The sequence below is a fragment of the Cyprinodon tularosa genome, unplaced genomic scaffold (genome assembly GCF_016077235.1).
Source record: "Cyprinodon tularosa strain WSP-4 unplaced genomic scaffold, ASM1607723v1 ctg5, whole genome shotgun sequence".
In the NCBI taxonomy this organism is placed as follows: domain Eukaryota; kingdom Metazoa; phylum Chordata; class Actinopteri; order Cyprinodontiformes; family Cyprinodontidae; genus Cyprinodon; species Cyprinodon tularosa.
The window spans coordinates 666563-691479 of record NW_024039229.1 but is presented as its reverse complement, the minus strand read 5'-3'; the positions used below and the strand labels follow the sequence as shown (position 1 = coordinate 691479).

Sequence of the window (24917 nt, the reverse complement as noted above, 5' to 3'; positions counted from 1 at the left end):
CAGTCGCTAGTTTGTTGGCTCTGTGCTGCCGTAGCGCAAAGATGTCTGCCTCCATGGCTGCGAGACCCGCTCCTATGTAATTATAAATAATTCTAAGGCAACGCAAATATTAAGGTTAAGAGGCTGAGCTCGTAGATGATGATAAATAACATAGTTATGTATAATATATTACATTTTTGACTGTATATCCCTGTAAATATTACACACTTTGCTTTAAGGATTTTTTACTGTTTGAACAAGAGTAGCAATAATTATGGTGGATGCTGTATTTCTGGATTTTCTGTTTTGAGTTCAAATTGTTTCTTTGGATTGTGGGGGGATAATGACTCTCAATGATTCAAGTAAGTTGACGTAACATCTCAAAGCATTCCAGCATGCAGAACTGCAGTATAAATGGAATAACCATTTAGAAAAAGAAGAATCTGAAAAAGAGAAACCCAAACGTCTGAGAGCAGCTGTAGCCTGAAACACAGAGTGGCCATTTGTTAGTTAAAAACCCTTAAACCAATACTCACTCCTAGTTTTGCAACACTAAATTACTAGCCTACTTTCTTAGGTTTCTAAAAGAAAGAAAAAAAAACTTCATCTTTATCAAGTTTTAAATAACATCAACATAAAGTGTTTTATGAGCTTTATTTTTTCCCCACCCTATGATATAAATTTATTCATATACCTGCAGACATAAAGCTGACCTGCATACTGCATTATAAATGTGTTGTTTTTGACTTCAGGTAGAGTGGGTTAATGTTTACCTTTGGCTAAATGAGGGTGAGCTCTGGTAGATAGAAAGCAGGTACATGCCTAAAATGCAATGCTACACATGATTGGATGCTCTCATGGAGGGATTTTTTCACAAGATGTCATATAAACCTATGACATCTTGTGACACATGATTCAGACTTAAGGAAGGCAGTATTCTAAGATCTAAAGTAAGCAGAGTAGATGCTATTGCACAAATCCTTTCTGAAAAAAACAAACTCTGACTGTAGAAATAAACAAAACCTGATGGAAATATGCGAGTCCAGACAAAGATCTGACCCTTCTTTCAGTTTATAAAATGAAGATCAGCATCTGGGTCACAAGAAACTCGCTATTTTAAAAAAGGATGTCAACAACAAATAATTCAATTTCCCACTGGGCGTATAGAACTGCAACAGTTTTCCCCCACCTTTGATGCTGAAAGCTATCGGTATTCAAATTTACTTTTTCATCTTTTTGTGGCGGTGATTTTTTATTGCTTTTGCTCAGTCAGCATGAACTGTGTGAGAGGCACAAAGAAACCATGTGGTGGGGGCAACTTTAGATGCATGCTGCTGAGGGATTTGAGCTAAAATAAAATGTCAGCAGTTATATACCTCAGCATCTGGAAGTTTTTATAAAATGTCTTTAACGGTAGTTTATTTCTATAAACTTTGTTAAATCCAAGGGGACTTGACTCTGAGCTGTCTAGTATCAAGTAGATTATATATATCAAGTGGTGGTATGCCTCGGTTCTTATTCTCCAGTTTCTTCATAATTTTCTAAAGAAAAATGATGCTCAAGCAAGTAAAAGATTCACTTTTCAACAGTAGCTTGAAGAAATAAAGCAAAATCTAAAAGCTACTGCTTTCAACATGGAGAATGTTCCTACACAACATGCATATTGCAAATAGCTCTGGTCTTTAAGAATGTCAAGCTGTCGTAATGGATGAATGAGCTTTACATTGCAAAATCCCTCATTTAAATTTTATTAACACAGAGGGAGGTTATTAGCTTGGCAACGCTTTTTTAGAAGCAATTCTATCAATGAATCCTGTTTCAGAATCAGATGTAAATACATCAGGGCATACTGTTATATAGACACCTAATTTAAATAAGGAATAAGCATATTTTTGTTCAATATTTATGTGCCTTTAGCCCGTAGGGTGCTCTGCCCCAGGGAGCTGCAGTCAGTATTTGAACAGAGGTATTTTCCACCATCTCTTGTTCACTAATTGCAAAGTGGCTAAATTGCTCCTCAAGGGAGCCAATTTGATGACTGACCATGTGAAAAAAAGGAAATGACATCCCTCTAACAAAGAGTTGGATTACAAGGACCAATTACAGAACCCGTTTAGGGCCACATAGCATTTTACAGCAGCTGATAAATTATTATATATTTAAAGTTGATTACTTGATTGCTGTAGCTCAGAGTTGAGATTCTAAATGAATTACCCAGAGAGCACAATTAACCAAAACAAGCACAAGCAAAAAAACAAGTTGCTCCTATAAATAGTCATAGAATGTATTAAAACTCCTTGATGAAAAACTATTTTGTGAGTGTTTCTGGAGCCATACCTGTTCAAACAGTTTTCTCTTTCTTTTGCCCTTTCTTATACGTCTGATAGACTATAGGGATCGTTTTGTATGTGTGGACTTATAAATAATGCTGAATGGCCCTTTCATACCGCTTTTACACGCTTTTCTGTACTATTCAAGACCTTTTTGTTCCATCTTTTCTAAATCTTTAATGTAGGATATTAAAGAAATAAATAAAAACTAAACTTTTTTTTTTGCCGTTACATACATTTTCATCAGGGTCAGGATGTTATCTCTCTGGTGTTATTTTTAAATGATTTGGGTTTATGTTTCATAAATCATAATTTTAATTATGGAAGTTGGGGGACCAATGTTTTTGAACTGCTGTTTTTAAAGTTAAAACTGATGTTATTCTAATAAGGGTTTAAACACTAACATAAAGTAAACTTTTAAGAGTTTGTTGCAATGATCATTACATTTGATTGCTAATGACTAATAACTCCTTTAAAATGAGTCAGCTTATGTCTGCAAGCTTTTAACTCCATTGTCTTTATGAACCCAATGCTTCAGAAGCTAAAGGGTTTCTACTCTAGCAATTGTTTCCTCAGGAAAAGTCAGAGAATGTTAAGAATCAATTATCTAAAAAGTGATTGATTTCTGATTAAGCTAATCATTTAATTATTTTACCAAATAATGTTTTAATTACCTACTGAATTTGCATTGTGAATTGGTTTAAGACATTCCAACTGGTCTAAATTAGTTAAAAGCTTATTTGACCTCAATCCAAACTATTTAAGATTAACTTTGGTTCTGAAAAATGCAATCCATAAAAAAATGTGTTATTATTTCCTAATTCAATTCATTATAGTTTTCAACCATTTTCATTTATTTTCTTGGCTTTACATGTTACCTTAGTTTAGATGAGTTTCATTACTTCAATTCAATCCAATTCAATTCAGTTCATTTATATAGTACCAATTCACAACATGTCATCTCAAGGAACTTTATGTTGGGATCTGGAGTTTCTGCCACCTGTCTCCAGCAGAGAGCGCCCTGGGTCTCCTGAGCAGGAGCTTCAGGCACACCTGAGGATCATAAGCTGATCAGGAGACCAGCTACATAAGCAGCAGCCAGACCTGTCTTCAGTGCCAGAGTGTTGCCAAGTTATGGTTAGCAGAACCTGAGCTAAGCCTGCTAGTCTGATCTTCCGTGATTCTGAGTATTGTCTAAGATCTAATCTGTTTATGTCCTCTTTGCTTCCTAGACCTGTCCGCCTGCCCTCACGAGCCAAACCTGAAGAGTCGCAATTGGATCCGAACTCTGTTCTCAGGAGAGAACTCTGGCAAATCCTCAAGGTCTGAAAAACACTCAAGTCTGAAGACAAGCGCTGCCGCTGTAAACTCTCTGCTGAACCCACTAGCTCTGGACCCAACTGGTTCCCCCTCTCATCGTGTCTGTCTAAGTACCTTCAGGTATAGAACAACATCAAACTCAGTCAAGTTGCCGCAGACCCCTGGCTAACCAAACTCTCCCTTCTCTACAGAGAACCCTCGTGAAGTCTGTACCGGGCTTGTACCTGAATCTGTGATTACATGTTTTGTGCAACTTCAATAAACCTTTGAATTTTTACCCCAGTCTCCGTGGTGTGTTCTGCATGTGGGTTAAGTCAGTGAAGCCCAACATGACACTTTACAGAGACAATTCAACCAGATCATACAGTCAGATTAGTTCAAATTTTTCTAAGGAAAACCAGCTGATTGCATGCACCTATTCACCATTCAACAATTCTTCAAACCAAACATGCTTGTAGCAGCAGTAGAGAGGAAAACTCCCTTTTAACAGGAAGAAATCTGCAGCAGGACCAGGCTCAGTGTGAGCGGCGATCTGCTGAAGCCAACTGGGTTTAGTCAAGGGTTTTCAATTGAAATATAATTGACATGGATTTGAACAATTTTTAAGATTATTTTTAGGCTCTAGAGGCCTTTATTTTGTTATTTTTGAAATTATGGTGACAGGAAAGTGGTTTGGAAGAGAGGAGAGGGACATTCAAGGTCAGCAGGGGCGGGACTCGAAACTCCAAAAGCCAGTACATGGTCATCCGCTGTATCTCCACACCATAGCAGCACCAGATTTTGAATAATTTTAAAATTTTAATAAAATCTAATATTATGAATGAAAGCTGTTGACAATGATTTAAGCTCAGAACACACAGCCTGTTGGGCATCTGTCCAGATCAGAACATTTAATAGTCCAAAAGTTATTTGATAAAAAAAAAAAAAAGTTACAGCAGCATTTAATTATGGAACAGTGTTTATGTCTAGATACCCATAAATACAATCATATTGTATGTTAAGATTGTCCATTATGTCCCTGGAATGTTTACAGGGTTCTAAAAATTAAGCTTTAATTTCTATAAAAGTTATATTGTTCTTACCTTCTGTAAGCACTAAAACTTGCAAAAGCTAGATATATTTACTTCATCTCAAAATAAAGAACCATAATACAGCTTTAATCTTAAAGATATGTGCTGGGTTTATTCAATGATGATTATAAAATGTATAAGTGTTCATATGAAACATTGTAGAAAGAGATGGTTCACTCTGTCTATGATTCAGTCAAGAGACCACACTGCCTTGTGATTCAGTCAAGAGGAGAGCGTCCTATCTTATGACCTGATCAGCTATTCTGTCAGAACAATACTCTGTTTGTAACCATGTGTTATGTTCTGTTAATAAAAGACGACTGCAAGGAGGGGGGTCGGAGAGAGTAGTGAGTTGGGTGCGGCTCTGTCTATCCTCCTGCAGGAAGCTGTTTGAAAATCCCTTACTGTGTATTTCAGTTCTTCTTTTACAAACCTACCGGTACATTTTTGAACCTAACAATATGCATCTCAAAGGCATGCACGCCTTGACATTGTGGAAAAGACACATCAGTTGGTTGGTTGAGGCAGGCTGTATCCATTCTAGGGAAGTCTTTAAAAAAAATTATGCCAACTATGACGCACAACTTAATTTCATTACTCATAAGTATTTGTTTTAGTTTTAATTTGTTTTGTTGTGGTCATGATTCTATGATGTTTCTGAGAGATTCCTAGAATTTCTTAAAATAAATTAGTACATCCCTTTGTTAACATGCTCCTCTCCTGTGAAGCTAACTACCAGGTGTTAATCCATGGAGTAGACTGTAAAATTTTAGGATTACACTTCAGACTTCCCTTTGCCATAAATATATACTTAGAGTGGATCAGGTTATCCTTAGTTATGGTGCTATAGGCTTAGGCTAGTGAAGGACAAAGGGGGCCACTTTTCATTGTTCTACTTCTGTTCTCGAATTCTGCACTGGTTGTTAGTTCAACTTCTATTATAAGGTTCTCTCTGCTTCTTTCTCATCACAGTAGTTTAATTTGGCCTTATTCTGTTTAGCTGTAACATAGTCCTGGTGGAAAGCGTCAAATGGTCAACAACTTCCATTATAGTTGATGGAGTTGGATCTGTTTCTTTAATCCTTAGTATTGTTTCTATCCTGGACAAAGCTATACACCTATATATGTGCTCACTTTCATCACCTTTCACATGAAAACCAGCTCAGAACTTATCTGAATAACTGTAGTCTTCTCAGACTGAGCCACCGGTTTACTGTTACCTTTTTCTAACATAGAATGTTTTTATGAAGTGCTTATTTGTTACTTTTCTATGTCTGTTCCTGAGCGGGGTCCTACTTGATGTCTCTTCTGCAAACAAAAAAGGAGTTTTCCTGTCCACTGTCGCTGCATGCAAGCTTGATGTAAGGGATTGCTAGAGAGTCAATGGCACAATTAGAGCAAATGACTGCAGTCAATACATGCTCATTCATGAGGACTGAATCCTGATAAATTAATAACTGGATGTTATCACTTGGGGTTTAACTTTTAACCATTCTGTTGTGATGATTAGATTGAATCTTCTTTGATAATAGGGTTGCAAAGCAGCACTATACAAATAACTGAATTAAAATGTTAAGCCCAAAATGATTCATGCCTAGATTTAAGTTTATGGTAGTATTTTAATTTCATTTACAGGTTTCTTTTGACCACAAAAATATAAATGTGTTGAATTTGCCTAGCAAGAGTCCTGAATCTGTCATTGAAGCTGTGAATGTAGAAAAAGCTTTACTCTTTTTCAGAGGGGCATTATATTTTGTCTGTTAGAAACAAAAAATGCATATAAAAAAACAAAGTATTTAAAAAAGAAAAGACAGAAATAAAAGCAACATGTTACATTCAAGCTTAGCAGATCTAAACATAATGAAGATCCTGCTTACCAATAGGATCTTCTTGATGTAAAGGGTATGTCAGGAAATAAGAAAGCAGAAATAATGGGTCATATGAATGAGACATATAATTGAAACCTCATTCGAGTAGAAAAAAAAAGACTTGCCCCTCTACACTGCCTGTCATTTCTTACAAGTGTTGCTCTTTCTTTGCTGCTCATTTATGTAGACACATGAATGTGGAGACTTAATGAGTTCTACTTGTTCCTGCTACTCTATGTTTCGAATTTCTTTTCCCGTTCTTCTGCTGATTATGAACTCCACACCAACTGGCGGATAGTGACATCAGTGTCCTGAGAAAGTGACAGCATTGTGAAACTGCTTGGCTGAAGTTAGCTCTAATAAGTTACTTTTATCCATATTTTAAAATGAACGGAATTCACATTTTCTCTTTGTATCATTTAGAAATCTCACTTTTAATATTGTAAGCTTTTATGAGAGCACCCACAAAGTACATTTCTTTTTGTTTAATGTGTTTTTTCAAGATAAGATCATGTGTTGTGCATTGTCATCTTGAAGCCATTGCTCTGAACTATCACACATGAATCTGCCATGATTCAATCTATTTCTTCCATTCTATTTAATAACTCTTCACCCGACCCTAAAGAGAGTATGGGACTGTGCCTTAAAGAGTGTTTTTAAGAAGCCTGACGAATCCGAAGACCGATTCTTCATAACCATCATTGGCCAGTCTGTTACTATTTGCATAGTGTCAAATTTCATTAGTTCTACAATAAAACTGATTTGTTTCTTCATTAAATTTTTCAGTAAAAGTATGATGATCTGTTTGTTTTATCACGGTTTTGTAAAGGATTAAATTGCAAGAAGATGGCTTTTCTCATGAATATGTTCTTCCTCATTACAAGAAAAGACTATTTGTGAACACTTTGCAATCCAAACCAGCTTTTCTCCAGCTACGACCAGTAGAGCTTCAGATGAAAGCCACTGTATGCAAAGTGTTTACAGAAGGATTTAATAACTCTACCGGCTGAAATAGAATTGCTAATGAAAATAGTTTTCCTCCACACCATCTATGGTGCTGAGATGGTCACAGTTATTAGGTGATGGAGTCAATAAGGTTTTGGAGATCGAATATATAGATCAAAATAAAAGTCGATGATGGATGATGGATTTCCTATTGTTCTCTTGTTTTTTTTATAAAGTCATTTTTAATATATTTTTATTTTCAGTGTTTCATACATCTTATTTTTAGATATTTTTAAAGAACTTTAGTGCCCCTGCTGCAGAATTCTTTGACAAGTTGAAAACTAGAGATGCACCAATGAGATATCTGGATAGGATATCGACTCGGATATTGACTAATTAGCTGGTTCGGATATTGGTGATTTGATATTGGATATCGGAAATCCAATCCAGTGCACTTGATATGGAAATGTTACTTCTTTTTTTTTCTGATTATTTGTTGATGAATGATGTAAATTACATATATCTGTGCATAATTTGTAAGCTTTCCTTTAACAATGTTTATATTAAGCCTTGACTCACATGGCGAGATATATGGTTCATTCCACAGTTGAATCGGATTGATAAAGGGTATCGGCCGTTCAGTCCAGGTGTCATTATCAATTGGATTAAAAAAAAATGCATCGTGCATTTATATTGAAACACACAACTACAGTATTAAAGGCGAGGGGATTTGATGAATAAGTTATTACAAACTCAATTAATGCTTACAAAGGGAATGTTTTCTTTGGTTTAGGCATCATATTTTCTAATGTCAATATACTGTAACAATAGGTGTTCTTTAGCTATGAATAACTTTTTATGAATGCCAAGGATAATTATTGACAAATTTGTCATTTTAATCAAAATGCCCACATTGGGGCACCACCTCATTATCAGGAAATAATAGCGAAAGAAGGCTCTGTTGAGTACCTGCCTAGTGAGGGGAATTATAAAACAATAGATTGAGTGATTAGATGCTCTGGTATTCACACCGAGCTATAGAAATATAGAAAATAAACAGAAAATTATTCCTTAGGAGACTTTAAATTCCAGTTAAATGATAATGCTTAAGGAATTCTTTAATGACCCCTTGCTCACACTGGCTCCGGTGCGGTTAACGAGCCGACGGAGACCGCAACTCCCGCACACCCCCTCTTACACCGCCCTTTTGACTACGGTGCGGTGCGGCTCTGCGGCTCCGGCAACAGGTCCGGAGATTTAACAGAAGTTCACTTGAGGCCTAAATAAGGATATTTGCGAGAGCTTGTTGCGGAGGGCTCCGGCGCGCCGCAAGGATAGCTTTCTTGCGGAATTTTCTGCAGCGCCGGAGTGTCTCGGTAACCGCAGCCGGACAGCTCAGCAGCCGGTGAGAGAGGTTTACGTCTTTTTAATGACTTGGAATCACTGCGGCGCCGCACCCACCGCACCGCAACGGTAAGACCGGAGTTGGTGTGAGCCGGGGGTCAGATTTGTAACATTGAACTAAAATACTAAGCAAAAGGAGTGGAATAAAGAAAACGTACAAAAGTACTAAAAATAAAACAATGATGTGATACTTAAGTTTAGTAACAATATCATTGTTTCAGAATCAAGATCTGTTATTGTCACGGTTTTGGTTCTGTTTAAGTTTTCTTTTGAGTTTTCAGTTTCACTTTGATTCATGTTTTTCTTCGTTTTCTATTTTTTTTTTGGTTTAATTCCTTTTTTGTGATGTTTTCTGGATATACTGTATTTGAGTTCTCATGTATTTCTTGGTTGCCCTCTGTTGCCCTCTTATGTTGAGATCCTCTTCCCTAGCTACTTTCTAGAATTCTCCTTTCACACCTGTTCTCAATCAGCTCATCAGTCCTGTCTTTGTTCAGTCTCCCATATATGTGCTCTGTTTGAAAACCTAGGACACGTCCTTAGAAGGCCAGATTCGAAGGACGATGACGTCATAGCGCGGCGCCGAGGTCTGGTCGGATTCCAAGAGTCCTCGTTATGCCGCCTTAAAATGCGTCCTTCTTTTTGCCCGATTTGAAGGACGGGTCTGATGTATCCTCGGTATCCTTGGTTTACCCAGGATTCATTGCGAGACCAAGCAAGCCGTGATTTGCTCCGTGATCAGAGGAAAGGTTACTTGGCGCCGAACAGTGGTGAAAATTGGAAGTTCAGTTTAATATAATACAAGTATACGAATAGTTCCGTCTGAGATGAACGAATGGTTTTTAATGGTTAATGATTCAGATATCTGGCGGTAATGTTTGATTTATCTAAAGGTTTTTAACTGTTACTGTGTAAATGAGTTGATGGCTGTAATTTAAGGACAAATTATAATATATCTGCAGTGTGGGGACTATAATTCTGATAAAATTTTTATTTTGTTATTGCTGTTTTGCACAACATGCTTAACTAAGTATTTTTTGTTGTTGAATATTAGAGATTTTGCAGATATATTTTTATACATACATTGTTTACATTTGATTTTATCTGTTAATGCTCCCGGTGGTTGGAACCTTTATTCCACTCTGGATTCTTGTGAGTGTAGTCTTTGTTCACTTTAACTTTTTTTAAAATAAATAAATAAGCAACAGTTTTGAAAACCTCAGTATTCGTTCTTTTCCTGCTTTGTGTGTCAACTTTCACTGTTGCTAAGCAACAGAGCATACAGCGGTAAAACCCGCCGAATGGTAGACCTGTTCGAATTCACAGCCAAAACTTTTCCGGTCTCCTTATTTTCAAGGACTTCGAAGGATCCAGTCTAGGTAGACCGCGTCCTTGGAGGATGCAGCCCAGGTTTTCGAACAGAGCCATACTCTCCCTGTGCAGTTCCTCAGTCCTGGTTCCTTTTTTTTCCTGGCTCCCCACCTGTATGTTCCCCTGAAGTTGTCTGTTTTTTGGTTCCTTGTATCTTGTACTTTGGCCTTTAAATTTTTGCCTCAGTTTATTAATTAAATTCACAAGAACTCACCTCTGCCTCCTCACCTCTGCATTTGGGTCCTCAAAACCTCATCCAAACCCTGACAGTTATGAGGAATTTCAAATGGGGAAAATTTACTAGAAAGGTGACCTATTGTAGTGCAAACTTAGGAATTTGTGTATTAAAAACAGCAGCAAGTAATGTTGGATACCATCTTAGCATTAACAGCTGGAATCACAAAGGCACAATTCAGCATGTTTAGAAGGACAGTGCTCACATTCCTATGGAAAATAGGCAATATCAGACAAAACTGTAACATTGCAGACCACAGTGTATAATTCCCTCATGAAAGTAAGGTTTTTCTCTACTATAAACCACAACCTACTGTAAAGCTAACATTATGGCATCAGGCTCAGCAGTCTTTTGGTACTGAGCCTCTAACACAAAGAAAAAAAACCAATATTTAGATCATTTATCCTCAGTTTATTTCTCTGTTCAGACACACCCTTTAACTGTGAACTAGTGTGATTAATTAAGATTCTCTGATGAACAGAGCAGTTAGAGCCAGCTCCCAGACCACCAGCTGGGGCGAATCTCTGCTCAGATGGTGCATTGTTTTGTCGTGCAGATGTCAAATGTTGTGTCCTACAGCCCAGTGGAGGGGAAAAAAGTTTTAGGTAGCTAGTCTCTGTCTTCAAAAAGGTAAATTTTTCCTGGTCTCTGTTCCTGTCTCATATTTATTGTTTTCTAGGTAAACAGGGGTGTCTATGCTTGGGATGGATGTCCAATTATTCCTGGTTTCATGACACGGTTGGAAAGTTTTAACGTGGTTTGATAAGTTCTTGATGTCCCACTGTAGTCTCAGTCCTCCTCAATTCAGGCCAGTCTGTAGTTTATTTATATATGAGATCCTTGTCTTGACTGTACAAAGAACTACAGTAAATATAAATACTTAGATGATTCTAACCTCTCCTGTGCAGCAGCCAGGCTATAGAAGGGGTTCCATCTGCTTCTCTGTCCCATCACTGGCCTTAGCTTTTTCCTTCAAATTCAATACTTTTTACTCATGAAGGCTTGTAATATACAGCAGCACAGTAGCATTTCCTTACGCATTTCTAACATTTTGAATATCATTTAATTGATATTATCAATTCATAATCTAATTGATATTAAGTGATTTTTTAATTGATTTTCAAGATTTTATGTTGAATATATTCTGCTATATGACGTTGTAAAAGGCTAAATAAATAATTGGTGCATGGCAAAATAGTAAAAGTTGCACATCATTTTATCAAGTCCATTTCCCTCTCTTAAGATATACTTTTCTTTAAGTGGGAGCTTTATCATTATTATGCTTTTTATTTTATACCCCGGACCCTCAGCGACATTTAAATATTATGTGTTTTACACTACTGCGCTTCCAATATTAGTGCCTGGTTGTCTTTAAGTGTTCCGAAGAGAACATAAAACAAAACAAAGTTCCTGTTGGCAGCCCTCTGTAGGCAGTTACATGGCCTAAGTGCATTAAATAAAAGGATACCCACACTACTCTTGTGAGTACTTGCTTCTCTATTATAATTTCTTTAACTGTATTATTTTCTTACCATCTCCAACAAGTTGCAGCAGAGCCAGGTCCAATGGTCGCTTCCAGCGAGAATTCTTGTGCAGTGCAATGCCATAGCCTGTGGTGGCAAACACTTTTCCAGAGCCAATAGTCATTACCTTTATGGGATCAGATACACATAGATAAATAAACATTACTGCATCCCTTCTGTCACTGCTGCTATAGTGCAGTTGTCTCTGTTTAAATATTTACACCCCTTAAAAGCCCAACACTGGGAATGAGATATGGTTTTGTGAAGGGGAGGGGTAGCTTTACATCAGTGGTAATAATTACTGCAGCAGTGGCTGTTGTATGAACCAGCTGGGAGCTTGGACCTCTCACAAGCCTCATTATATATTATAGTCGTCAACGGTTTTTATCCCTGCTGCAAGAACTGCGTAAGATGCAACCTTATAAATGAATTACATCTGTGTTGTCCAAAAATTATTAATATACTTGGAGGCCTACTGATCAATAAAAAAGCATTTGCTGTGTTTGCTTGAGTTATTGAACGCAGATAAGGCCCTTGTAAAAAAAAAAATAATAATAATTGTAGCAGCATAAATGGTACGCTGCCACTTTAAGATCAATTGCGGCTGCTGCATATAAGCAGGTCCCATCTGCCATGAAGCTGCTTGCGTCATGACGTATCATTTTGGCTCCTTTGTCTGCTGAACTGTGCTGGGTAAGCGTGGCTGTTTCTCTGTTGTCAGCGTTTATTTTAGTTATTAATGCAAACTGGTTTGCTCCATTTAGCCTCTTTTGCTGCTCCTCCAAAGTCCGGACTGATCTGTTCGTTTGTTTGCTTGGTGCTGGGAAGGTAAGGACTAGCATGGGTAGATAACACCCACCCCATATAAACAAAGCCTTTACACAGCATTTTGTTACAGCTGCGCTGCATAGGTGGAATTGTGAAACCGTTTATTTGGCAGCCTGGTAATGCAACAGGTAAGCGGCTATCATGCATAATAGTTTCATCAGCAGTTGTATTGATGGTTTGCTTTATTTTTCTTTTAGCCGCCTGATGAGTCTTGATTATCATGATACTGGATTTCATACTCGCTGCTGTTTTGCCTAAAAGGAACTGTTTTGAGAGATCTAGTTTGATTTTCCCCTGATGTCGGGAGCATTGATGGCACTCCATCTGGATAAAAGTGCAATATTTTAGTGTTGTCGTGCCACTGTTTTACTTGTTTTATTTTTTTTGTTGTCTTTCTTTTAGGGACTGAGGCTTCTGTGGTGGCGGTGGTGACCCCTGGTGGCGGTGTCTTGTTTTGTGTGTTTTGTGGGAGCACCTTTCTTTTTTTTGTTTGCTGTGTTTTTGTAGTGTCCAGGGTGATCCTTTTTCTTCACTGGATGCTGCCCCTTTTCTTTTCACCACTCCCCCCTCCCACTGGTAAGCCTCAGGTTCCTTCTAAATTTAAATGTTTTACAATTAATTTTAATTAAAATGCATGCACTGTTTTTAACCATCTAGTTGAAGATTATTGTGACCATTTTAAACAAAGGAAGGAGATTGAATTAATAAACTTTTGTAAAAATTATTTGAATCTTGTCTCATTTCCAGTAGAACGTACCTGTGTCCTTATTATTTTATTTTCCTGGAGCTATTCCAGGTGGCGTTGTTGGTATCCCACTTTAACTTTAATATCTAGTATTTGGATTTCATAAAAAGCAAAAAAGAGAAAATCCAACCACCCCTCCCAGGTTACCACAAATTGGCGTTGCTGGTAGGACCTGCTGTGTAAATTGAGACTTGATTCTTGTTTTTATTGTGTTTTTTTTTTTCTCTCTCTTGTTTGTGTAGTGGCGTTGTATTTTGTTTGTTCTTGGAAGAGAATTGTGTTGTGTGTACAGGCAAAACAGCAGCGAGCCTATTAATCCTAAAGGATCCAGGTCATGGAGGAGGAAATCCAAGAAATGCGGGACTTGATTGCCCAATTGAAAGCAGACAACGAACGATTACGACAGGAACAGTCACGCTCTGCCCCAGGTACTTCTACTGCTCCTTCTACTCCTAGCACATCTCAGAGTGCTTTGCCTGCCCCTGGTCCACCTGTGTCAGAGAGGTTGGTGTTTGTGCCTCGTGACAGGAAATGTCCGATGTTCCGGGGAAGATCAGGAATAGGGTTAAACGAGTGGTTGGAGGAGGCTGAGGCCTGTATGAGGGCACGCCATTTATCACCTGTTGATCAGGCTTTTTATTTGTACGATCATCTCGAGGGTGAGGCACGAGAGGAACTTAGATACCGTCCTAGTGCTGAACGGACTGATCCAGCTTGCATTATTAGAGTGCTAAAAGAGGTATATGGTTGTACCGATTCCTATGTCTCGTTGCAAGAGGCTTTCTTTTCTAGAAAGCAGCAGGAGGGTGAAACCCTTCAGGAATTTTCCCTTGCACTAATGGGATTAATGGAGAGGGTTAAAGTTTCTGCACCCACTAGCATGGTTAATGCTGCTGTATTGTTGAGGGATCAGTTTGTGGAGCATGTTTTAGATGGTCCTCTGCGGCGTGCATTAAAACAGTTGGTACGGGAGAAACCTGCAGCTACTTTACTTGATGTCAGGGCTGAAGCTATTAGGTGGGAACGGGAGGGCTCATCAGGCGGTAGTAGGGCTCGTAGTTTTTCAGTTCCATCACTTGGATTTCAGTATGCTGTCCATGGCACTTCTCAGATTAGTTCAAGGGATTCGGGGTCAGAATTGGGGTCTCTGCGTGATATGTTGGCGCAACAACAAGAGCAATTAAATCAACTCACTCGGAGCATTGCCTCTCTTAGTCAAACTCGCCAACAGAGTCGTCCCCCTCGTAATGTCCCTATAGTCTGTAGACGGTGCCAACAGCCAGGCCATTATGCTAGAGAATGTGATGGTGTACGTGTCCCTTCCCATTTTCGCACTCAAGGCCCTCAGCAGCCCTCAAATTCCCTGCCTCATAGCTCTGCGGTCTCGGAAAACTAGTGCCCACTGAATTGTTGAGCCACAGTTCGGGTGGGGCCACTATTGGCTCAGTCACAGCACCATATAATGGTATGGATACGCTAAAGCTTGTTGCATCGTGTCCTCATTTAGATGTGTGTTTGGGAAGTGTTCAGGTGCCCTGTCTAATTGACACTGGTTCTATGGTGTCAACCCTTACAGAAAGTTTCTTTAAGGATCATTTCGAGTCTGGGGGCCCTGATGGTTTACGCCCTTGTCACTGGTTGCAGCTTAAGGCAGCAAATGGGTTAAATATCCCCTACCTTGGCTACATAGAGCTTAGTGTTAAACTCTGTGGCAAAGACATCCCAAACTGCGGGGTTTTAATTGTAAAAGACCCTCCTGGCAAAGTGGCTCTCACACCAGGTGTTTTGGGTATGAATGTAATTCAAAAATGCTATCATGAGCTCTTTGTGCAGCATGGCGCAGGGTTGTTCAGTCAGGACAATGTCCCCCAGGCCCCTTATGAAATTTGGCCCGCATTGCAAAAGTGCCATCAGGCGAGCCTGCAGGGCCCATCAGACTGTGTGGGGAAGGTAAGGGTCAGAGGTCGTGCAGCATGCAGGGTCCCAGGTGGGGTTATGAAGCTTGTGGCTGCTACATGCTCTGATCAGCTGTCACAGGCTGTACTATTTGAGCCTCCTGAGGCAGGTTTGCCTGGAGGTTTGCTTGCTTCTCCTGCCCTGGTCCGTGTGGTGCGAGGCACAGCCTACATACCAGTTGTTAATGTAGGCTCTACAGATATCTTGCTTTATCCACGTACTGTTGTAGGTACTCTGCATCATGTTAATATTATCAGTCTGCCTGCCGGTGTTAAAGAAGAGCCCTCATATACAGCTAAGGTGTCCTCTCAGGTTGTAGCCCCAACAGTGCAGGACCAAATTGAGGCCATTGATCTCTCCCAACTGCCCAGCACACATCAGGGGCAGCTGAGGACCCTTCTTAGGGATTATTCGTCTGTCTTTGCAGAAAATGACAGTGAGTTAGGGTGTACGAACATAATTAGCCATGACATACCCCTTACTGATGAGACTCCTGTAAATCAGCGATACCGGCGTATACCACCGTCAGACTATGAAGCAGTAAAGAATCACATTAATCAGTTACTTAGTACTAATGTGATCAGAGAAAGTTGCAGCCCCTATGCATCTCCCATTGTGCTAGTCAAAAAGAAGGATGGGAGCCTGAGGATGTGTGTGGACTATCGGCAGCTTAACAGCAAAACCCGTAAAGATGCCTTCCCATTACCACGCATTGAGGAGTCGTTGGATGCACTTACAGGTGCTTGCTGGTTCTCTACTCTGGACTTGGCAAGTGGTTACAACCAGGTACCTGTTGCAGAAGCAGATCGTCATAAAACAGCGTTCTGCACCCCATTTGGTCTATTCGAGTGGAATAGAATGCCATTTGGCCTTTGTAATGCGCCCAGTACATTTCAAAGACTTATGCAGCGCATTTTCTCTGATGAACAGAATCAGACATTATTGCTGTATCTCGATGACATAGTTGTGTTTTCTTCCACTGTGGAACAGCATTTGGAGCGCCTGGGGATGGTGCTTGGACGCCTGAAGAAAGAGGGTCTCAAGGCAAAGTTCGCAAAATGCTCTTTTCTTCAGCCAGAAGTTAAATACCTAGGCCATGTCATTTCTAGCAAAGGTGTTGCAACGGATCCATCTAAAATTGAAGCAGTGGCTAACTGGCGGCGCCCCAGCACATCCACAGAGCTGAGGTCTTTCCTTGGGTTCGCCAGTTACTATCGGCGGTTTGTTGCAGGCTTTGCCAAGCTGGCCGCGCCCCTTCACCAACTAGTGGCACATTTAAGCAGTTCAAAAACAAAAAAGCGGCTAAGACAGGACATCGCTCAGGGCTGGACTGCAGAACACCAACAGAGTTTTGATGAATTGAAAAGGAGGCTAACTACCTCACCTGTACTAGCCTACGCTGACTTTTCTTTGCCTTTTATTCTAGAGGTTGATGCGAGCCATGGTGGTCTGGGGGCTGTCCTCTCCCAACAACGGGATGGGGTGGTGCGTCCTATTGCTTATGCCAGCCGAGGATTAAGGCCAACTGAACGCAATATGGATAACTACAGCTCCATGAAACTTGAATTTTTAGCCCTTAAATGGGCCATGACTGAAAAATTCAGAGAGTACTTGTTGGGCCATAAATGTCTTGTATTCACTGATAACAATCCCCTCAGTTATCTTAGTACTGCCAAGCTGGGTGCCACTGAACACCGATGGGCTGCACAACTTGCCTCCTTTGACTTTAAGATTCAGTACCGGTCAGGGCGTACGAACAGGAATGCAGATGCCCTTTCCAGAAAACATCCATCTACCGGAGAACAGGTTGGTGCTTTTCTTCCTGGGAGTAGCCTGCCTGAATCCCTGCAGTTGATGATGGAGAGACAGGATGCTATGCAAGCTGCCATTACAGTCCTCCCTGAACGTACCACAAAGGATATGAAAGTATTACAACATGCTGACCCAGTTTTGCAGGAACTTTGGACCTTTTGGGCCTGCAAGAAACAACCTGATCGCACAGAGCGAAGGAATTTATCTTTGTCTTTGTTGGCATTCCTGAGGCAGTGGGACCGCCTGGTGGAGAAGGATGGTGTCCTCTACCGCAAGACCTTCCGTCCTGATGGTGCGGAGGAGATGCTACAGCTGTTGCTGCCCACAGCCTTGAGGGAGGAGGCCCTGACGCAAGCTCATCAGGACCATGGCCATCAAGGTGTGGACAGAACTCTCTCACTCCTGAGGACAAGATGTTACTGGCCAAAAATGTCCTCTGATGTTGTTGATTGGTGTAGGTTATGTGAGCGATGCCAAGTAGCAAAAGATACTCGACCTCGTGCACGGACCTACATGGGCCATTTGCTGGCGTCACGACCCAATGAGATTCTGGCAATGGACTTCACAATCCTGGAGCCTTCTCAAGATGGGCGGGAGAATGTGCTCATTTTAACTGATGTTTTTAGTAAGTACACCCTGGCTATACCAACCAGAGATCAACGTGCCTCTACTGTGGCTCATGTCCTGGTGAACGAGTGGTTTTCAAAGTTTGGGGTACCAGCCCGTGTTCATTCGGACCAGGGGCGTAATTTTGAAAGTTCTATTATTCAGCAACTTTGTCAATTCTATGGCATCAAGAAGTCCAGGACCACACCATACCACCCTGCTGGAAATGGACAATGTGAAAGGTTTAATCGTACACTTCATAATCTGTTGCGTACCCTTCCCACCACCAGAAAAAGGGCATGGACCTCTTATTTGCCACAAGTTGTCTTTTGTTATAACACCACACCACATCAAAGCACTGGAGAAAGTCCCTTCTTTCTGATGTTTGGCCAACAACCTAGGCTTCCTTTAGACTTCCTGCTGGGCCATGTATCAGAACCAAGTGCTGGCAGTGTTGACAAGTGGGTTGCAGAGCACCAGACACGCCTACAACTGGCTTTTGAGGAAGCCAGGGAGAAGCTGAAGATTGCTGCAGATAGGAGAAAAAGAAATAATGACCAGCATGTTCAAGATTCCCCTCTGCATGAAGGTCAACTTGTCCTACTGCGAGACACCGGTCAACAGGGAAGACACAAAATTCAGGATCTGTGGCGCTCTAAGGTGTATAAGGTCCTAAAAGTACTGGGTGACACTGGAGCAGTTTACACTGTGGCTCCTGCAGATGAGCTGAACAAAATTAAAAGGGTCCACAGATCTCTACTGAAGCCAGTTGTTGGCAGTGACGTCCCAGTATCACCAATTGGGGAACCTCTGTTAAGTGACTCATCCTTTGAGGGTGAAACTGATCCTGATTTGTTTTTGAGGGTAAATGTCCACCAACAAGCGCCTTCAACATCGGCCCCTCAAGCGCCCTCAACATCGGCCCCTCAAGCGCCCTCAACATCGGCCCCTCAAGCGCCCTCAACATCGGCCCCTCAAGCGCCCTCAACATCGGCCCCTCAAGCGCCCTCAACATCGGCCCCTCAAGCGCCTAGTAAAGATGAGGGCCCTTTAAGGATAATGAGAAGAACTGCACGCTCAACAGCAGGCCAGCACTCCAATGTCCACCATCTCCCAAGAGCAACAGGATTAGTGCATGGGGCTGCAAACTTTCCTGATGCACACTGTAATGCCGTTTGTGCACTGTTTAGACCTTGGTGTTAGTGTTTTTGGAGTCGTCGCCGAGGCGTCGACGCAAGTTGGGGGGTAGACTGTAGCAGCATAAATGGTACGCTGCCACTTTAAGATCAATTGCGGCTGCTGCATATAAGCAGGTCCCATCTGCCATGAAGCTGCTTGCGTCATGACGTATCATTTTGGCTCCTTTGTCTGCTGAACTGTGCTGGGTAAGCGTGGCTGTTTCTCTGTTGTCAGCGTTTATTTTAGTTATTAATGCAAACTGGTTTGCTCCATTTAGCCTCTTTTGCTGCTCCTCCAAAGTCCGGACTGATCTGTTCGTTTGTTTGCTTGGTGCTGGGAAGGTAAGGACTAGCATGGGTAGATAACACCCACCCCATATAAACAAAGCCTTTACACAGCATTTTGTTACAGCTGCGCTGCATAGGTGGAATTGTGAAACCGTTTATTTGGCAGCCTGGTAATGCAACAGGTAAGCGGCTATCATGCATAATAGTTTCATCAGCAGTTGTATTGATGGTTTGCTTTATTTTTCTTTTAGCCGCCTGATGAGTCTTGATTATCATGATACTGGATTTCATACTCGCTGCTGTTTTGCCTAAAAGGAACTGTTTTGAGAGATCTAGTTTGATTTTCCCCTGATGTCGGGAGCATTGATGGCACTCCATCTGGATAAAAGTGCAATATTTTAGTGTTGTCGTGCCACTGTTTTACTTGTTTTATTTTTTTTGTTGTCTTTCTTTTAGGGACTGAGGCTTCTGTGGTGGCGGTGGTGACCCCTGGTGGCGGTGTCTTGTTTTGTGTGTTTTGTGGGAGCACCTTTCTTTTTTTTGTTTGCTGTGTTTTTGTAGTGTCCAGGGTGATCCTTTTTCTTCACTGGATGCTGCCCCTTTTCTTTTCACCACTCCCCCCTCCCACTGGTAAGCCTCAGGTTCCTTCTAAATTTAAATGTTTTACAATTAATTTTAATTAAAATGCATGCACTGTTTTTAACCATCTAGTTGAAGATTATTGTGACCATTTTAAACAAAGGAAGGAGATTGAATTAATAAACTTTTGTAAAAACTATTTGAATCTTGTCTCATTTCCAGTAGAACGTACCTGTGTCCTTATTATTTTATTTTCCTGGAGCTATTCCAGGTGGCGTTGTTGGTATCCCACTTTAACTTTAATATCTAGTATTTGGATTTCATAAAAAGCAAAAAAGAGAAAATCCAACCACCCCTCCCAGGTTACCACATAATCATTTAGATAACTTAGTCTGCCCATGTGGATGCATGGAAAAATGTGCAGAATTTTGAAAGGTCAGGCCTATTTCTTACCTTGCAGCCCTCATCCTTCCTGGCCATATAGTTCAGCACAGCAGCATCATAAATAAAGGCATCTAGTTTTCTGCAGGGTAAGAATGGAGAGGGAAATTACATCACAGAATTGGAAATCACTCCCCTGGAGCTAAATGACGAGAGAACAAGCAGACAAAATGACAGAATTGACAGAAAAAAACAGCACTTTAAAAACAACCCTGCACAAAAGAAAACTGATTTTAAAGGAGGCACTTTCTACACACCATTCTGCACCAACTTTCAAAAATCTTACAAGGAGATATTTATCATGGTGGAGGCAAAGATGTCATTTCTACTCCTACAATACCCTCAAAAGAACTGAATACAATGCAGCATCAGGGGAGGCTGAGATTCTAGTAAAAGGGAGTGAATGTAGCTTTAGCTCTGGAAGAGAAAGCTCACAGTTGCTGTAATCTCTGTCTGCAGCTGAATCAGAAAAAACGTTTGTTACATAAATGTGCAGACATGTTGGTCTTCCCAGTATTGTCAAGCTAGATTTCTGTTATCACACTCAAACTATTTTTTCATTTCACATATTTCAACATATAAGAAGGTTAAAATATCAAAAATAAACTTTGCCTGTGTAAATTCTCAATCATCCAGGTCACAGCAGCCACAAAATGGGCTTAAATTGGAAGGCCACCAGTCTCGCTCAGTTTTTTTAAGACATTTAAACACCTATCCAGGAGTCTTTGTCAATCCTATCGACTCTGTTGCAAGCCGACAAAATTTATGGCAGAATTTACAAATAACTGTCTGCCTGATTACCGTATTACCGTATTTTAGGGTGCGTTTTTTATATACAGGTACATATCCTCTACTACCTTTAAATAGCTCTACTGCGTATTTAAAAATACAGCGGGGGCAAAACTGAGTATGACTGTGCTTTATTCATGTATTTATTACAAAGTATTAATCAAACCTGGGAGCTGGCCATGAGACAGACACATCGCAGATGACACAGAGCTGTGATTACTCCTAAATTAACTTAAAATCCTGAAACCTGCCGACGGAATATGTTCGCTTTTATTGCCGGTATCCTGGTGCCTGCAGTTTAAATTATTTAGATGAAAATTATTTAGGTGCACCGCTGGTATGTGGGGGTCTGAGCGCCTCCGACAGAAATAGTATAGGCACGATAATAATCTGGATGAACTGACTGCAATTATTAAGTTTTCAGGTGGACTTTCTCACTTAAAAACATTAAAACTACTTTATTCCCACTGATCACAGCAAATATAGCTGCAAGATTTAGATTATTTAGATGAAAAAACACCTGCCAGCCACCGCGGTGAAACCAGAGGAGACCCGCCCAGAGGCTGCTGTTGAATTAAGTTTTCAGGTAGAAAAATAGAGCGGGAGCAAAACTGAGTATGATTGTGCTTTATTCATGTATTTATTACAAAGTATTAATCAAACCCATCAAAGTCATCATCCTCTGTTTCTGAATAAAACAGCTGCGCTAAATCAGACATGCCAATTTCCCCTTCTTTGCTGTCAGAGTCACTTTCCGTGCCGCGCGGCTCCTCAGAAATAATGCCGGCTTTTGCGAAAGCTTGAACAACAGAGCCAGCAGACACGTTAGTCCAAGCATCTACAATCCATCCGCAAACGGTGGCATTAATTGCCCGGCGCTGCCTTCCACTTATCGTGAAACTGTGGTCTCCGTCTGTCATTCATCGCTCCCACGCCGCTCGCAGCCTTACTTTGAACGGCCGCTTCACACCGATGTCGAGCGGTTGAAGTTCCTTTGTCAGACCCCCGGGATAACGGCGAGCACAGCGTTCATTTGATTCACCTTTTTTTTCACATCAGCTGTGAGATGGGCACGCAGCGATGGTGATGCGTGGAAAAAAAACACCTGGTCTCCTCACATACACCTGCCTCAGCCCCGCTTTCATCATCTCCTCATCCATCCAGCCTTTTTCATTTAATATCATATGTCATCAGAGCGCTGTGTCTGTCTCGCTGTCAGCTCCCAGATCAGCTTCTCTGATTGGTTGATGCGGCGCGTCCAGCAGCAAAACTTCAATTTTTTCCATCTCGAGCAGCAGCAGCGCGTTGGCGGTGCGTCAGATGCTTAAACGCTCCCGACGCGCTGCGCCTGCTGCTCAAAACGCGCTGCGGGACCTTTTGCTGCACCTATACACTCATCAACCATTGACTTTGCATGTAAACTCGCTGCTTCTGCTGCACCTGCTGGGTCCGGTTCACACCGATGTCGAGCGGTTGAATAACAGCGAGCACAGCGTTAATTTGTTTCCCCATTTTTTTCACATCAGCTGTGAGATGGGCATGCATGGAGTTACATATTAACAAGCAATGGTGATGAGTGGAAAAACAACACATGGTCTCCTTACATTCAGCCACTCTTTCATCATCTCCTCAATGAGGTGGTCTCAAAAGTCGCAGTTACAACACACATAAGGCGCACCGCACCAATGGGCGCACCGCACATTTTGAGGGAAAATAAAGACGTTTAAGTGCGCCTTATAGTCGTGAAAATACGTATATATAGTACATAATTTAAAACATTAAATCAGACGTTATTGTTGGGATCCAGAGGTTGCCCACCAGACGGCGATGTGGATCCTTCTCCTGGGAGCTGGTTCTCAGCGCACAGCTGTTTCCCATCAGCTCTGCTCATTAACCTCTCCCCATATAAGCTGTGTGACAGCTTCACTTTGAGCCGGATCGTAGCATGTGTTACCCACAGCCATGTTCAGCCTTGTGTTTCCTAGCCATGTGTTCCCAAGCCATGTAGCATGTCTTGCCATGTTAGCCACGTTTTGCCACGCCTTGCCATGTCCGTTTCCTGTGTTACTCTGCCTGCCTGAACCAGCGAACCCGTGAGTTTTCAGTTTAGTTTTTGATCCCTGAGTTTAACCTGTTTTCTGTCCTCTCTGCCTTCCAGGGCAGATTACCAGTGTTCATAAATAAATATTGGACTTTACCCTGCCTCTGAGTCTGTGAGTTCTGCATCCTTGGGCTAGCAAACCAACCACGCATCATGACAGAACGATCCGGCCAACAAGCTAGCCCAGCAGACTCCATCCACGCTCACCTGGTGGGGCCCGCTCGGCGCAGTCTGCTGCCTCCCAAGTGGGAGGCGCAGCTGCAACACTACCATGAGTTATTGGCCTCCTTAGCCCCTGAGCCCGCTTTGTGCCTTCCAGAGTCCCCTGAGCAGCTCTTAAAGAGGCGGATGCACCGGAGTTTAGGGAATTACCTTCGAGAGGTGGAGACGGAGCTGAGACGAGTCGACGAGGAGCGGATTCGTTTTGTGCAGGAGATGAGGGGGCGTCTAGGGATCCCTGCTCCTGATTCGAAGCCGCAATGGGCGGCCTCCTCAGTCCCTGATTCGGAACCGCGACCGGCAGCCACCTGTCTACCTGTGGAGCCACAATCGATGGTCTCCCCAGCTTCTGGGGTGGAGCCGCAGTCGGCGGTTTACGCTGAGCCTCCTCCTGTGGAACCACAGTCAGTGGTTTCCCCAGCTCCTGGTGCGGAGCCGCAATGGGCGGCTTCCTCTGTTCCTGACCGGGTGCCGCAATCGACGGGCTCCCCTGTTCCTGACTGGGAGCCGCAATCTGCAGGCTCCCCTGTTCCTGACCGGGGGCCGCAACCAGCGGGCTCCCCTGTTCCTGATTCGAAGCCGCAATCGGCGGGCTTCCCTGTTCCTGACCGGGAGCCGCAACCAGCGGGCTCCCCTGTTCCTGATGTGAAGGCGCAATGGGCGGCCTCTTCTGTTCCTGACCGGGAGCCGCAACTAGCGGGCTCCCCTGTTCCTGAAGTGAAGCCGCAATGGGCGGCCTCTTCTGTTCCTGATCCGGAGCCGCAATCTGCAGCCTCCTGTGTTCCTGTGGAGCCGCGATCGGTGGTCTCCCCTGCTCCTGGGGTGGAGCTGCAGTCGGCGGCTTCCTCTGAGCCTCCTCCTGAGCCACAGTCGTCGGTTACTGCAGAGCCTGTTGCTGTGTCGCGGAAGCAGAGACGGCGTCCTCCTCGGCGCTTCCCGCAGCAGCTGAGTCGGCTTCCTCCTCGGCGCTTCCTGCAGCAGCAGAGACGGCGTCTTCCTCGTTGCTCCCCGCAGCAGCAGAGACGGCGTCCTCCTCGGCGCTTTCTGCAGCAGCTGAGTCGGCTTCCTCCTCGGCGCTTCCCGCAGCAGCTGAGTCGGCGTCCTCCTCCGCGCTTCCTGCTGCAGCAGGGAAGGCGTCCTCCTCCATGGCCCCTGCAGCTTCTGAGACGACGGTCACACGGCCGGCCACCTGAGACTCTGTCCTGCTGCCGGTCACACGGCCGGCCACCTGAGACTCTGTCCTGCTGCCGGCCCCACGGCCGGCCCCCTGAGACTAAGCCTTGCTACCTGGCCCCACGGCCGGCCCCCTGAGACTAAGCCTTGCTACCCG

At 42.4% G+C, this 24917-nt stretch overlaps 1 protein-coding gene across 1 annotated transcript in view; it reads right to left on the bottom strand.

The window, feature by feature from the left end:
- The window catches only part of grin2da (glutamate receptor, ionotropic, N-methyl D-aspartate 2D, a), a 277394-nt gene that overhangs the window by 14570 nt on the left and 237907 nt on the right, over positions 1-24917 (bottom strand). Inside the window, exons 15-16 of the mRNA XM_038302815.1 lie at positions 20491-20560; positions 12055-12172 (exon numbers count right to left, since the gene is read on the bottom strand). Of these exons, the coding sequence (XP_038158743.1) occupies positions 12055-12172; positions 20491-20560 (188 nt within the window). The remainder of the gene's footprint in view (positions 1-12054; positions 12173-20490; positions 20561-24917) is intronic.